A 14,032-nucleotide genomic window follows, 5' to 3' on the forward strand; every position below is an offset into this window, starting at 1 on the left:
TCTACTCAAAACCTCTTTTCTTCTCATTGTTGAGTGCTATTTAAACCGTGTCGCCCAACTGCGCCCCCCCCCCCCAAAAAATGTCAACAGCGGCCACTGGCCTTAAGAGAGGAGGAACTGAATCCATCAGAGCTCTAAGGGAAGCATGTTAATTTTGTATATGCTTTACACTCTATAAATGGCATTCATCGTATAACTATGGATGAACCTACAGTAAGACATGTTCTGTCTTCAAAAATTGTGGATAAAAAAATTATGTAATCTCCCCGATACATGTTATTGAACATTTGGAGTCATTCCCTTCGGCTTTGGGGAATTGTGATAAGCATTTTTCACATTTTATAGGCTGAATTATTATTGATTGATTAGAACAATAATTGAACGCTAACTCGCTAATTAATTAAAATACTTATTAATTGCAGCCCTGAACATAACTTCTCATTTAAGTTGTTTCACAGGATAAAACACTCGTGCTCCAAACCATGGCCCGGCGGTACACATTGGTCTGTGGATCGGGCTTTAAGGCCTTGAGTTTGGCATTTTGGTTTTCTGGAACCGGAAGTGAAACGAGAACGCTAACTAAGACATTTTTAGGCAACCGAAATGTTACAATTAACTTTCAGGAACTGAAACCACACGATGAAACCTACAACCATCCATTTCAACGGGACCATACATTATGAAGTTAACATCATGCTGTATCGATGAGAACTAACAAGCGATTGAATGTTTACTGAGGTAATAAATCAAGTGAGAAGTAGGCTCATTTTCTCAATAGACTTCTTTACAACCAGACTTCTTTTTACAACCAGAAGAGTCGTCCCCTGGTGGCAAGTGGAGGGACTGCAGGTTTAAGGCACTTCCCCAATGGCTTTCGTTTTAGAAGGTCGTCTCTTGCTTCAAAAGGAAAGAAACAGAAACTGTTCAATATTGTTGGTGTGTGTGTGTGTGTGTGTGTGTGTGTGTGTGTGTGTGTGTGTGTGTGTGTGTGTGTGTGTGTGTGTGTGTGTGTGTGTGTGTGTGTGTGTGTGTGTGTGTGTGTGTGTGTGTGTGTGTGTGTGTGTGTGTGTGTGTGTAATCCAAACTATCATGCTTGTAATGGCACCATGTTTTTAATTGCAATAAATTCACCTGTGGGGTGAGAGTCAATCACCTTCCAATCCAGTCAGTTTTTGTATTTCATTGTGCTCAGGATGAAAGAATAACATTAACATAAGCACTGCAGGTAACATATATAAAATAGACTGTGCTGTTTAAATTTACATTTCAAACTGATTGCTCTGAGAGAGAATTAGGCGTCCACGCCTGTAACTTCAAAGTGTACAATCAAAACATTTTCAAAGTCCTTTTGTGGTTTGTGATGTGCGACGACTGGGATGAATCACACACCAACAGACAGCCTCTCTGTGGGGACTGCATGGCACTTACTATTCATGTTCATCAGATGGTTATTATTTGTGACTTTGGTAAACACTTCAGCTTTTCATTCGACAACGTTCCTACATTCAACCCACATCGCTAATTTCTAAACTTCTCTCTCTCCTCTACAGACTGACAGCATGCCAACAAAACGTTTTTCTCATGTTTGAAATGACTCAAGGTGGAAATAAATCAAACACTCGCACAAGCTAGATTAGTGAGGACCTGGATAATAACCAAATCTCGCCTTTTCTATTTTCATATTTTCCTCACGGTTAAGTTTTGGACGTTTGGCTGGCTGTCAGGTCTGAGCGTTCACACCTAGAAAGGTTACAGGTGTGTGTGTGTGTGGGGGGGGGGGGGGGGGGGTTAAAAAACTGCCAAGTTTATTCTCAAAGTAGATGTCTGTCAAAATGACAGGCTTCGATGCACTCACCAAAACATATCACACACACACACTGGCTCTCAAAGGGCGTTGCAGGCCCACATGCAGCCTGTGCATGGCGACTACAGGACAATTGATTTAGTGACACTATGACGATGGCTTCTTTTGGAGACTGGAATGAAGGGTCTCCCAGTGAATGGTCTCCCAGTGTGTGAAGGGTCTCCCAGTGAATGAAGGGTCTCCCAGTGAAGGGTCTCCCAGTGTATGATGGGTCTCCCAGTGAAGGGTCTCCCAGTGAATGAAGGGTCTCCCAGTGAATCCGAAGAAAGAGACAAGGATCAGCATGGTGTGAATGTGCATTTAACTGCCATAAATATTATTTATGTCATTTATAATAAGTTGTGTTGCATATTAATTGTACAACTCGTTAAGTTGAATATTAGTTTTGTTTTTATTTGCATTTGATGGGAATTATTGTTGCGTCCAATGTTGCGCTGGGACGCATTTGATTGCGACCATCTCAAAAGGACATGCGCGTTAATATTCGTAAGAAGTGTAAGTAAGTGCAAGATTAGTATTTCTAAGTGGACCCATTCCCTCTCGGTAGTGTGCAGCCTGTGAGGTACGTTCTTCATGTTTTATGTTCATGTTTTCATCGAGCAAATTTCTGTCCAAACTGTTTTTATGTCATGTGAACGCCAACCTTTGTTAAATTAAAACAGGCACGTGCGCAGAAAGACCCCACCTGCCCTTTTGCCCTGGATCAGAAAACTGCCCCTTTTTCTGGAGACACATTTTCTCCTCATTCATCAGTATTTAATACAAATTACTTTCTCTGTCATCAATTCCCTCCAAATGTTTTTTGATATCTGACGGGGCATTTATTTTTTTACCCGTTAGCCAATCAGAACTCTTGTACTGTCGTTGCCATGTAATAATTCATATTTTTTCATAAGGAAAATGTAAGCTCGCTGTCTAATCCTGCCAAGAGGAAACGCAGGTCGAGGACCGCATAATTAGTGTAATGCTGCTTATGTTTCAACTCTGTCATACAAGATTTTTGGCAATGGGTGCACTTTTTTGGGGTTTGAGCACCTGCCCCCCATAATGTCTGTGCACGTGCACAGACATTTTCCTGGAGGGAGTGAATTTGCAAATGAGAGATGTTGTGAGGGAGAGCAAATAATGGACTGGAGTAAAAGACACATGCACATCCGATTCAATGAACTTTATCGAAACACCAAAATAGGTACAAATTACACTGTAGATTCCCTAAAGGCACATGAAAGAACCGAATACAATTAAGTTATTTACATGTGACACACCCAGCATTATCTTAGAAGAACAACTGCCTGACCTGCATGCATACCACAGAGCGAAACTAGATCTGACATTTCATCCAGATTTCATGAAGACCACACACAGTAGACAGAACTAAAGTGCTCAGTGAACAGTATGATCCGTCTCTAGAAGAAAGAGCCTGAAAAGATACTCCGTGGAATGTTCTAGTCTTCATACCCAAAAGCATTTTTAGATGCATCCTTGAGGCCTATAAAATTAAAAAATAATCAATGCCAATGAGTGGAATAGTGACACCATTGGAAAGAATATGCATCCAGTCACCTGCATACTCATGCAATCATCAACATGTTGCATCACAGAGCTGCAAGTGGTCAAATATACCACAGGGTACCTTTAAATATATGAATATGACATTAAAGATGAACTGCAGACTTTCCCAGTTGATTCATTTACATTCGTACCTTTTAATATGTTTTTTTAAAAAGTTACAAGACTGAAATAAGAAAAAAATATATGTTACCCCTGGATCAGTATAAAATGTTTCCTACAGCTTAATTTTCCTCCAAAGATCAAATGCCCCCAACAGGAAATGAAATGACCAAAGCCAGTGCATTCATCTTCAATCGCATGAATTCACCATGAAGGACTTTTTTATTCATAATGCAGCTTTACCAGCTGCACTGTAGTTATTAGGAAAACACATCGTTGTTAGTTATGACAAACATGGAACATAGATATACGGAACAGAGAGGCCTTTTTGGTGAAATAAACCGTTGCTCACTTCCAGATCACACTTGACCTTGGCTGACTTGACCTTGACATGAGGGCCAATGGGACTTCTTCACGTTCAGCTGTAGAGCTTCATTAGCACATACCTTAATGTCTTGGGCGGAATGAAACAGTCGGTTGTTACAAAGTCAAATCATTGACAGGGTTTGAACATGGAAAACCCCAAAAGTACTTGTTGAGGTTGGGCAAAGTTCAGAAAGTTGAGTTTTATATGGAAACCTCTAGTTTATTGATTTAAACTACATCCTCTAAAATCTGAGACTCGCTCATCAGGTTAGGGTCACTATCTTCAGAGGCATAATTATACTCATAAAATGTCACAATCCAAAATATATATATATATTCATATATACACACATTTGATAAAGCAGTACGCACCACATAGCAATGATGATGGTGATGTGAGCTGAAGCGGAGGTGTTGATCCCCAGGTGTCTGTTGAGGCTGGGAACCCACTCTGAACCACCACTGGGGTGACAGCCGCGGACACGGGGACCGGGTCCTTCAGCGGCTGATACTCTCACAACGTGGCGCCACGGCGAAGTGACGATAAATTACAATTCTCCATTATTGGTGGCTTCAGAGCAGGAGCTCAGACCCAAGAGGTGCTGTGCACATCGTGTTATACACGGATGTGCACAGCACCCACAAGATGAATCCAGTTACATGAACATGGTAAACTAAGAGCAGCTGCTCTATCACTTGACATCATTTTGACATATTATTGGTCCCATTTTATTTTTTTGACGTAACCTTTTGACGCCTTCTACAAAGCTCAAGGTGCCTCTGTAAACTATCCCAGTGCGTATTTCCTCGTTCCTGTAAATTTGAATGGAGTTCATTGCAAACATCGCGTCCGGTGGGCTCTCCTTGGCAGCTCCTCTTCAAAAGTTTTGCAGCTCCGGAATGTTCTTGTAGAGGTCCAGTGAGTCGGGGTTGGAGAACGCTCCTCTCTGTGCCACCTCCCGTCCAGCGAGCACCTGTTTCACAGCCACCTCCACCTTCTTACCGCTGATGGTGTACTGCGGGGGAGGGGAGGAGCTGTCATTCAAGCCAGAACTGACTTTTTACACTTGGCAGGATCATGTGACGGGTGTATTCACATCTGAATGGTATTCATATGTCTCTTACTGGAATGTCACTGGTCTCCAGCATCAGAGACGGGATGTGTTTGGCAGACAGAGCTTTCCTAATGGCTCCTTTTATCTTCGCCACCAGCTCCGGACAGAAGGGCCGACCGGGCGCCATCTTCAGGAACAAAATGACTCGCTCTTCCCCCTCGGCGTTGTACTGAGGCACGCAAAGGCTGTCCGTCACTTCCTCGAACGCCTCCACTGCAAAGAGGGGAGCAACGGAAAAAGGGTAGAGTGGAAGACACAGGATGGAGCGTTTTAAGAGAAAATTGGCGACAACAGAGAAAAAACCCAGTCGACAATCAGAAGAAATTGTGCTTCTACGACATCATGTTGGCTACAAAAATAAGTGAACAAACCTAAAAATAGGATAGAATATCTTCTTACTAGCAACACAAAGGGGACTTTGTCTGCATCTGAAATGCTGTTCCTTTTCCACATCCTTTCATCCCGTCTTACACCCACCAGCCGGCTCCTCCACCTGTAGCGTTCAAGACTCACCAATGTTGTAGATCTCCGAGCTGCCAAATCGGACTCCGTTGGGGTTCAATGTGCCGTCGCTGCAGAACAAACAACAAGTTCAAGATCCCCCAAAAAACTCTTTTGGTTCCGTCTTTGAGAAGCTGTCTTGCCACACACGAAGAAAAGAAAAGAAATCTACGAGCATACAGAGACAAGATGAGTTTCTAGAAGTTCGGGATTCTTTATTTCTTCATGCTATATGGAGACGATGTGTTTGACAAATTACTTGTTTCCTTTCATGAATATCTCCATGTGTGTTGAGTTTATCTGGTCAGGTGAGCGGGGTTTGGTGGCCTGCAGCAGTAAGGTTGCAGATTGACCGATGAAACGTCAAGTGTGGAGGAGAATTATGGCGGCAGACGCAAAAACACAATAACGACAGTATCTAGATCCGTCCCAGGCTACTGTAGAAACATGGCGGACCCGCTCCCCTTGTAGGTATAAACAGCTCATTCTATAAGGTAACAATAACACAACAAATGACACTATTTTATATTTCTGCTAATCGATCCCCCTAACCGCCTACACACTGCACCTTTAAGACCTGATGTGATAACGCATTGTTTTCTAAACGCTGACCTTCTGCCCAGCATGACGACGCCTCCCGTCTTTGGGTTGATTTTGCAGTAATCTCCGTGAGCCCACACCCCTAGACGGAAATAAATAAACATTAAAAACAAATGTTGAACCATTAAACCACAATTGAAACAATGAAATGAAGAAGAAGAAAAAATGTTCAGTGTAATCATGTAATAAAAGATGTTATTTGTATGTAGACAGTATGTCGGTTTGTGTATCCGTGAGATGTTTCGGTGCTTACCAGGATATGTGGAAAAGTACGCTTTGTGGTATTTGCTCCCGTTTTCGTCATTCCAGAAGTGTGTTGGCTGGCAGGGGATCGGTTTCAAGCAGACGAGCTCCCCGCTCTCTCCCCAGACGGGCTTACCTGTCCACACACACATGAACAAGAACAAAAAATAAAAAGTTAGAGGCTCCGGAAACACACACACACACACACATTAACACAAACACAAAGTCACCTGGTAACATATCCCACCCGATACACTTTTTACTGTGTGCTTTCACACAGACATCTCCTCCTCCCTTAGGAGGGTGTTAGAGGCTCAGATAGCGACTCAAATAATCCCCAAACTCTTCTCACAAAACTACTTTTAAATTATCACTCGATCCACTCTCCTTTGAGGTGGTGGAGACGCGCCAGTACAGCCTGCAGCTGGCACCGGGAGCTGGGGAACAAGGGACTCAAATCAATGAGGAAAACATACGGGGCGAAGAAGACTCACAGCGAGGTAAACACCTCTCGTTTCGGTTCCGATCGTTCATGAAAAAGTATATATCTCCCCTCAGTTGATGCCTGTATTTACTCAGGGAGAGTTCACTAATTACTCTCTACAGCACTGGCTAGCTTTGAATGGATGCCAATGCATCCTGGTGCATCGACATATGGAAGTAACCAAGCATCACCGCATTCTGCTTCCGGTAGCTACGAAGCAGCTTCAGAAGCAGATGGGAGGTTTGCTCAAGGGCATCGCAGTAGTTTACAAACATTTTGCCAGTCACTCCTAGGATTCAGACCAGCAACTTCCTCTACGTCGTCTACTCGACATGACCCCCTGCACTCTCTTGGCAATGTAATGAAGATTGTTTTGGCTGAATGGAGAGAAAAAGCAACGGTATTACATTGATAAGCAACACACACGCACACACACACACACACACACACAGTCTCGTTCTCTCTTTCTTTCTCTCTCTCTCTCTCTCTTACCATCAAGGCTCCAGGCTTCCACAGCAATGCCGAGGTTTCTCGTCTGGATCTCACCCCGATACACAGGAACTGTTGGGTTCTGACCCATGAAGCAGGACACGATGTCAGTGCCGCCTGAGCCGAAAAACATTCCGGGGGGGGGGGGGGGGGGGACAGACACAGGGGAGATTTAGTTGGTTGATAAAAACAACTCGACACCTTTACAGAGCTTGTTGGTCTCTTTTAGCTGATTGTTTTGGATTTAAAGGTGGTGGTGGGGGTGAAACACTCATTCACATCTTTTCCAGCCGAAGCCGTTTACAAAACCAGCACTGGACTGCAGACACAGTTACAATTAGCTGGTGAAAACAACACGACACAATTATATATTATAAACAGGTTGTATTTACATAGTACTCTTATCCAAAGTGCCTTACAATTGATCTCATTCACCCACTCACATCATTGCGATGCCGAACCATCAGGAACAACTTGTGATTACAAAGCTGCTGATTGAACCACTGAGTCTTCAATTGGTGGATGAAAACCAGGATCATCACACACGTTTTAAAGGTTTTAACCGACAAACATTTGGCATATTAGCTTGATTAATAACTTAAATGATGAATCCAAAACTAACCCTTTTCGCACTAACATGGTAATTATATGTATAAAGGTTGTGTTATGTACCTTAGTGGCAAAAAAAGGTAAATTAAAGTTTAATAAAGCTGAAGTTATAGCAATCTAACCCAAAGAAATCGGACACAAATTGCGTAGATTGTTTATAACCTGGTGAATAAGGTAAAGCATCACAGGGACCAGCCAAGAGAGACATGACTGAACAGGTCTGAGTATTGCTATCAATTACATCATGACAACACACACTGACAGTCCCTGCTCCACCTCCATTGACCTATATAGGAGTTCTACACTGTTGGTTGCAGAACATGAACACACACACCATCCATTCATCTCTTTCTACCTTCCAATCATCCACCATTTCTGACACCTTCTATTCATCGCCCTTCCAATTGTTCCAACTCTAACTCCTTGTTTCCTTTCTTCTCTGTATCCATCCTGTGTTCTCTCTCTCTCTCTCTCGCTCTCTCTCTATATATATATATTAGGCTTTAATTGGCTTTAAAGTGGAAAGATACGCAATTATTGTATTATTACACTCATTTTAATGGGTGGGTTCCCACACACATACACGCAAATATTTTAAGGCAAAAACCGCTGCAGCTTTCTTAGGAAGCCTCCCATCGTCAGATATCTAGTGTGGGTGTGTGTATCGTGTGTGTAGATACACAAGAGGGTAACTTGCCACACTGATCTCATGCTTCCAACAGAACCGACTACTCTGAACAGTGAAGAAACAGATTTTATTTGTTTTAACTCCCCGCTTTGTGTGTATGTATTCGTGTGCATGTGTGTATGTGCAAGTCTGGTTTCATAGTTGTCGGTGAGACTACTTTGAACGCCCTCTGACACAGTTTGGGGTCACATAGCCCCCAACTGTGAGAGAAAAAAAACAGTTAACCAACGCATGGACTCAAGGATTAAAAACGGGAATTTTTAAAAGAGTACACGTACTCAAAGCTCCAGGAAGACTTTAAAAGACACACATTCAATATGTGTTCACACACGGTAAACTCAAACCAGACGAAAAAATTAAAACAAAAGCTGAGGGGTATTTAACTTGTCCTTCTCTTCCTGAGAAGAGGAGAGAAAGGAGAAAAAAAGAGTAGAGGAGTGACATATGGGATGTCGGGCGGAGGTATATTAGGATGGAGGAAATCCAGCAGTGAAAGTGTTAAAGTACCCCAATGAGGCACGACGGGGGTCTGACATCCCTGCTGACAGGATAACACACACACAGACCCCCCCTCACACACACACACACACACAGTCATGGAGGGTGAAAAAGGCAAAGGGGGCCTAACACATATGCCACCATGACCACCAGTCAGCCCCATATGCTGTGATAAATCCTAAACACACACACACACACACACACACACACAGAGTGTTGAACTTGGGGGTCAAGGTTAGGTTGGTTGGCAGCCAACAGAGCTGGAGCCTGGCTGTTGCCCTTGGCGACTAGGAGACTGATGGAGCAGGACCTGCTGTTCTGAAGAGCATTCACACGGACACACGGTCCACAACACAGAATTTAAATAATTACTCTTCTTAAAAAGGATAATTTCAATGCGTTACAACTTGTGCCTCAATTTTATCGTTTTGGAAATCCTTTCTATCATAATGATACATTTGAAGGTACAATTGAAGCCCAAATTGTGGGTGGTAAGAAGAGTCCAATTTAAACCAGGAAACTGTGATAAATGCTTACAACCCTCTGGTTATGCAAAGCAAAGCCAAGGGGAAGTGCCTTAAACCTATATTAATGGTAATGGTCAGCGGGGGGGGGGGGCTCATCCTGCAAAAAGAAGTATGTTTATATAGAAGTTTACGAGAACATTATAATACTTCTCTCTTGATTTAATACCTCAGTAAACATTGTAAACATGAGTTTATGGTCTCAATCGCCAGATTCAAGACCACTTTAATCCAGAAGGGTCATTTTGTAAATTGTGTTCCCATTAAGAGTAAAATAGCCGATTATGCAGGATATGCTTGAGGGCGTGGCTACCTTTTAACGGACTGCACCTCTCAGCGATGATGCAAAGTGAAGATGATTGTCTGAAATCGTGTTTTGAATTAATTATAGAGTGAAATATTGAGCATTTAATATGTAGAGAATGAGGGAATGACGGAGCGATAAGCCATTAATATTGACATAACCACTTGATTACGACAAAGGCCGTCAGCATGAGACACACAAGTACAAAGTCTGTGCAGAGACATGCAAAAACTAAATGAATACCATAGATACAGAAGTGTAAATACAGATTTCTGCCTTGTGGGCGACATTTCAGGGGACGCTATTGAGTCCCGTCCTTCTGCCTGCATGACTGTGTGTGTGAGTTTGTGTACGCATGCGTCTGTGGCTGTGTGCTTTCCCCACCAGGGTTGTCATTCACAGTGGGTGCATAGCGACCGTTAGTCCGTGTGTCTGTGACACTCCCAAGCTGCTACTCAGTGTGTGAGTGTGTGTGAGTGTGTGTGAGTGTGTGTGAGTGTGTGTGTGTCCACAATACGTCCGTCAGCCGGGCTGTGCTAAATGTTAAACGTTTCAGGACTCGCAAAGAGAGACAGATAGCATTCTACCGTCCTGTCAACATAACAATGGGCTGAGAGGACCTGTGTGTGTGTGTGTATGTGTGTGTGGTGGCGCTGTGGGTGGGGAGGGAAACGTACACTTCTATGCAATTTATTTTGTTCCAACTGCCTTTGTGTCCGTCAGTCCTTTTGTGTCACAAATGCTTTGCCGCTCTATTTTGCATTTGTGTGTGTGTAGCTGTCATTGTTAATGGAGTACACACTAATAGAATCTGGAAAAGCTGCCACTATTTTTTTGTCACCCTAGAGCCTTAACCCTTGTGTTGCCTTCGGGTCATTTTGACCCGAATCAATATTACACCCTCTCCCCGCCTTAGGATTAATTTGACCCCATTCAATGTTTAATGTCGGTGTTCTTTCGGTAGTCAACAAACAAACATAAAGTGCCTCACACTTAAACTTGGAAAACAATATTAATTCTAATAATTTTCTGGAGGTTTTAATTGCTGGCGTCAAATTGAACCCAAAGGGTAAAATATGTTAGTAAATATAAAGGTAACAGGAGGGTGAAACATTGAATCGGGTCAAAATGACCCAAAGGCGGGGGGAGGGTGTAATATTGATTCGGGTCAAAATGACCCTAAGGCAACACAAGGGTTAAGACAGTAATGAGTGTGTGTGAGTCACCTGAGATGGAGCCCAGCAGCACGTTGCTCTTGATGCAGCGGTAGACGTAGTCGTAGCTCTGAGGCTTGAGAGGAGATCCGGTGGACAGGATGGTGTGCAGAGACTGGAGGTTGTGTGTTTCCACTGGGGAGAAGGAGAGAGGACAAACGGATGAATACAAACATAGTATAGATGACTGCATATTAGAAAACATCATGGGAACCTTTTGAGCATCAATTATTGAAAATTGTCAAGTTCAGTTCACATTGTCAGTTTCTTTATTCAGTTTTAAATGAAATAGAAAATTATCACAGACACACACACACACACTTTCAACCTGTGCACAGCTGTGGCTCCATGCACCCCTCCTGTTGTGTTAAAGCAGTTTGACACACTGATGTGACACAGCACACAAGCTTGCATGTAATACCATACACACTCATACACACACACACACACACACACTCTTAATCTCCGTCCCCAAGGTCCATGCATGCATGCGCTCTATCACACACATATGCCCAATCCACAAGCCACCAGCACCCTGCAAACTAATAAGCTTCCAGCCAACGACCCTCACCCCCATAAACACACACACACACATGCTCAGACACAGTGGGTCCTCTTGCTACCCCCCACCATGCCTCCAGGTGTCCGGTCCAAATGTCAGCCCAGGGAAAAGGGCCCCTCCGCTGGGGCAGCTAGTGAAGAAGCTCCCCCTACCCTTCCAAGCCCACTGGAGACACACACACACACACACACACACACACGGATCAAGTGGCTGGCTGACTGAAGGGGATGTAGCAGAGAGAGACAGAGACACATTTTGTGTTTGGTGTCTTCCGGTTTAGCCATAAAATTGGGAATGTGTGCGCTTCATTTATAAAGTTGCAGACAGACAGACGCACAAAGGAGGCGCCATGAATAAAGATGTGTGGCGATTAGAACGGCGCACTGGGAACTGAGACACACAGCAACAGTTTATGCAATAAACATTGGTAAGTGCTAATTTAGGAGAGGAGTGTATAGGAGTGTAGAGGAAAGGAGAGGAGAGGTTAGGAGATGAGTGTAGAGGAGAGGAGTGTAGAGGAGAGGAGCGGATAGGAGAGGAGAGGAGAATTGGAATGTAGAAAGTAAGGAATTGTAAGGACAAGTAAGAAATAGCTAACCCTTTTGAATTAGTCCTAAGTGGTAATTTACATGACAATGAGAAGAACAGGAGGATCATTTGAGAGTTTAGATGAAGGGATGACAAAGAGCACACAAAGAAGGTGAGAAACAGAGGAGCCAAAGGTGTGATGAATGCCAGCTTATGTAATTCAATATAAGTGGTATTTCTTTGTGTTTCACCCACTAAAAGAGCTGCATTGTCATAAGTGTGAACCAGGTATAAAAGTAGAAATGTCATCACAATTTACACCAAATTGAGGGGTGGAGCCAACAATCATTCCAAAAACACCTTGTGCTTTGTTCCATTACAGTACCGTGTGTACCTTTGCACAAAAGCATAGCAAAGCAGCAATAATTTTAGCATGCACTCTTAAAGAGACTTATTTTTGTGACAGAAACCGAGGAGAGAACGTCCCGTCTGAAGGTTAGCAGGGAGGCTAATAACTCTGATTATGTGCAGAGACCTGGTTCCCTCTCTGGAGGGCAGTGACACTCAAAGCAATTAGTTGGTCCTATCCATGACTCGTATGAATTATCACAAAAGCACTTTTATCCATTCAGTTCAGTGTCAAACACCAGAACACAGGGCAAACTGTGGATTCATGCAGTCAAAGTATAATGATTATTGTGTCCATCTGCTCTTAAGATTCCACGTTCCATACTCAGATAGCAGATATGTGTTTATATAATATATATATATATACATACATATACACATATATATGTATATACATATACATACATAAGTAAATACATACACACTGTGTATCTACATATATATATATATTATTAACACATACAAATATATATACACATATTTACACACATATATATATATATATACACATACATCCCCACATATACATATATACACATTTATATATATACATATTTACACATGTGTATATATATATATACATATATATATATATACATATATACACACACTTATGTATGTGTGTATGTATATATATATTAGTGCTGTGAAAAATAACGAGTTAACTCAGTTAATTCAATTACAGGTTTAACTAGTTATTTTTTTTTTACGCATTTAACGCATGCGCAGAATGAGCTTCCAATCTGTCTGTTGTTGGTCGTCGGGACGAAAAAAAAGTCACTTGCAAAATGAGCTTCCAATACACCACTTCAATCTGAACTCTGTCCGCTCTCATGCAGACGGTCTGTTCATCGGTAATGATCCTTCCGCAGGTTCACCTACGGAAACCTTGTTACGACTTCTACTTCCTGTAGATCAGGGTCTCAACACGTCGATCGCGACCTGCCAGTCGATCGCGGCGTAGTGTTGGTAGATCGCATGACATTAAAAGATTGGCCCGCCCCTGACATGTTCTTTATAGCACGTCTTTGTTCTTTTATTAAACTAAACGTCTGTTGTTGATCGTATCTCCACAGCAGCATGTCATTTCTGTCTCTTCGCGTTGCGTTAACACTTATCGATCTCCGTCTCGCGCCACAGAGCTCCGTGCGCGCATCGGGACCGAGCAAAAAAAAAGTAACTTGTCAATCTGTCCACCTTTAGATTGTATCATGGTGGAGTTAATGGTTGACAAACAAGAGAAAAATGCTCTGTTTAACCCTCCTGTTACCTTTACATTTACGAACATATTTTACCCTCGGGGTCAATTTGACCCCAGCAATTAAAACCTCCAGAAAATTATTAGAATTAATATTGCTTCCCAA

The 14,032-nt window shown here is 42.6% G+C and overlaps 1 protein-coding gene across 1 annotated transcript in view; it reads right to left on the minus strand.

The window, feature by feature from the left end:
- Positions 1-3,017: 3,017 nt before the first annotated feature.
- aacs (acetoacetyl-CoA synthetase) overlaps positions 3,018-14,032 on the minus strand; it is a 35,297-nt gene continuing 24,282 nt past the window's right edge. Inside the window, exons 12-18 of the mRNA XM_056420134.1 lie at positions 11,183-11,305; positions 7,337-7,450; positions 6,371-6,496; positions 6,130-6,199; positions 5,530-5,588; positions 5,027-5,229; positions 3,018-4,917 (exon numbers count right to left, since the gene is read on the minus strand). Coding sequence (XP_056276109.1) covers positions 4,780-4,917; positions 5,027-5,229; positions 5,530-5,588; positions 6,130-6,199; positions 6,371-6,496; positions 7,337-7,450; positions 11,183-11,305 — 833 coding nt within the window. The 3' untranslated portion in view covers positions 3,018-4,779. The remainder of the gene's footprint in view (positions 4,918-5,026; positions 5,230-5,529; positions 5,589-6,129; positions 6,200-6,370; positions 6,497-7,336; positions 7,451-11,182; positions 11,306-14,032) is intronic.

Source organism: Pseudoliparis swirei, chromosome 7 (genome assembly GCF_029220125.1).
Source record: "Pseudoliparis swirei isolate HS2019 ecotype Mariana Trench chromosome 7, NWPU_hadal_v1, whole genome shotgun sequence".
NCBI lineage: Eukaryota > Metazoa > Chordata > Actinopteri > Perciformes > Liparidae > Pseudoliparis > Pseudoliparis swirei.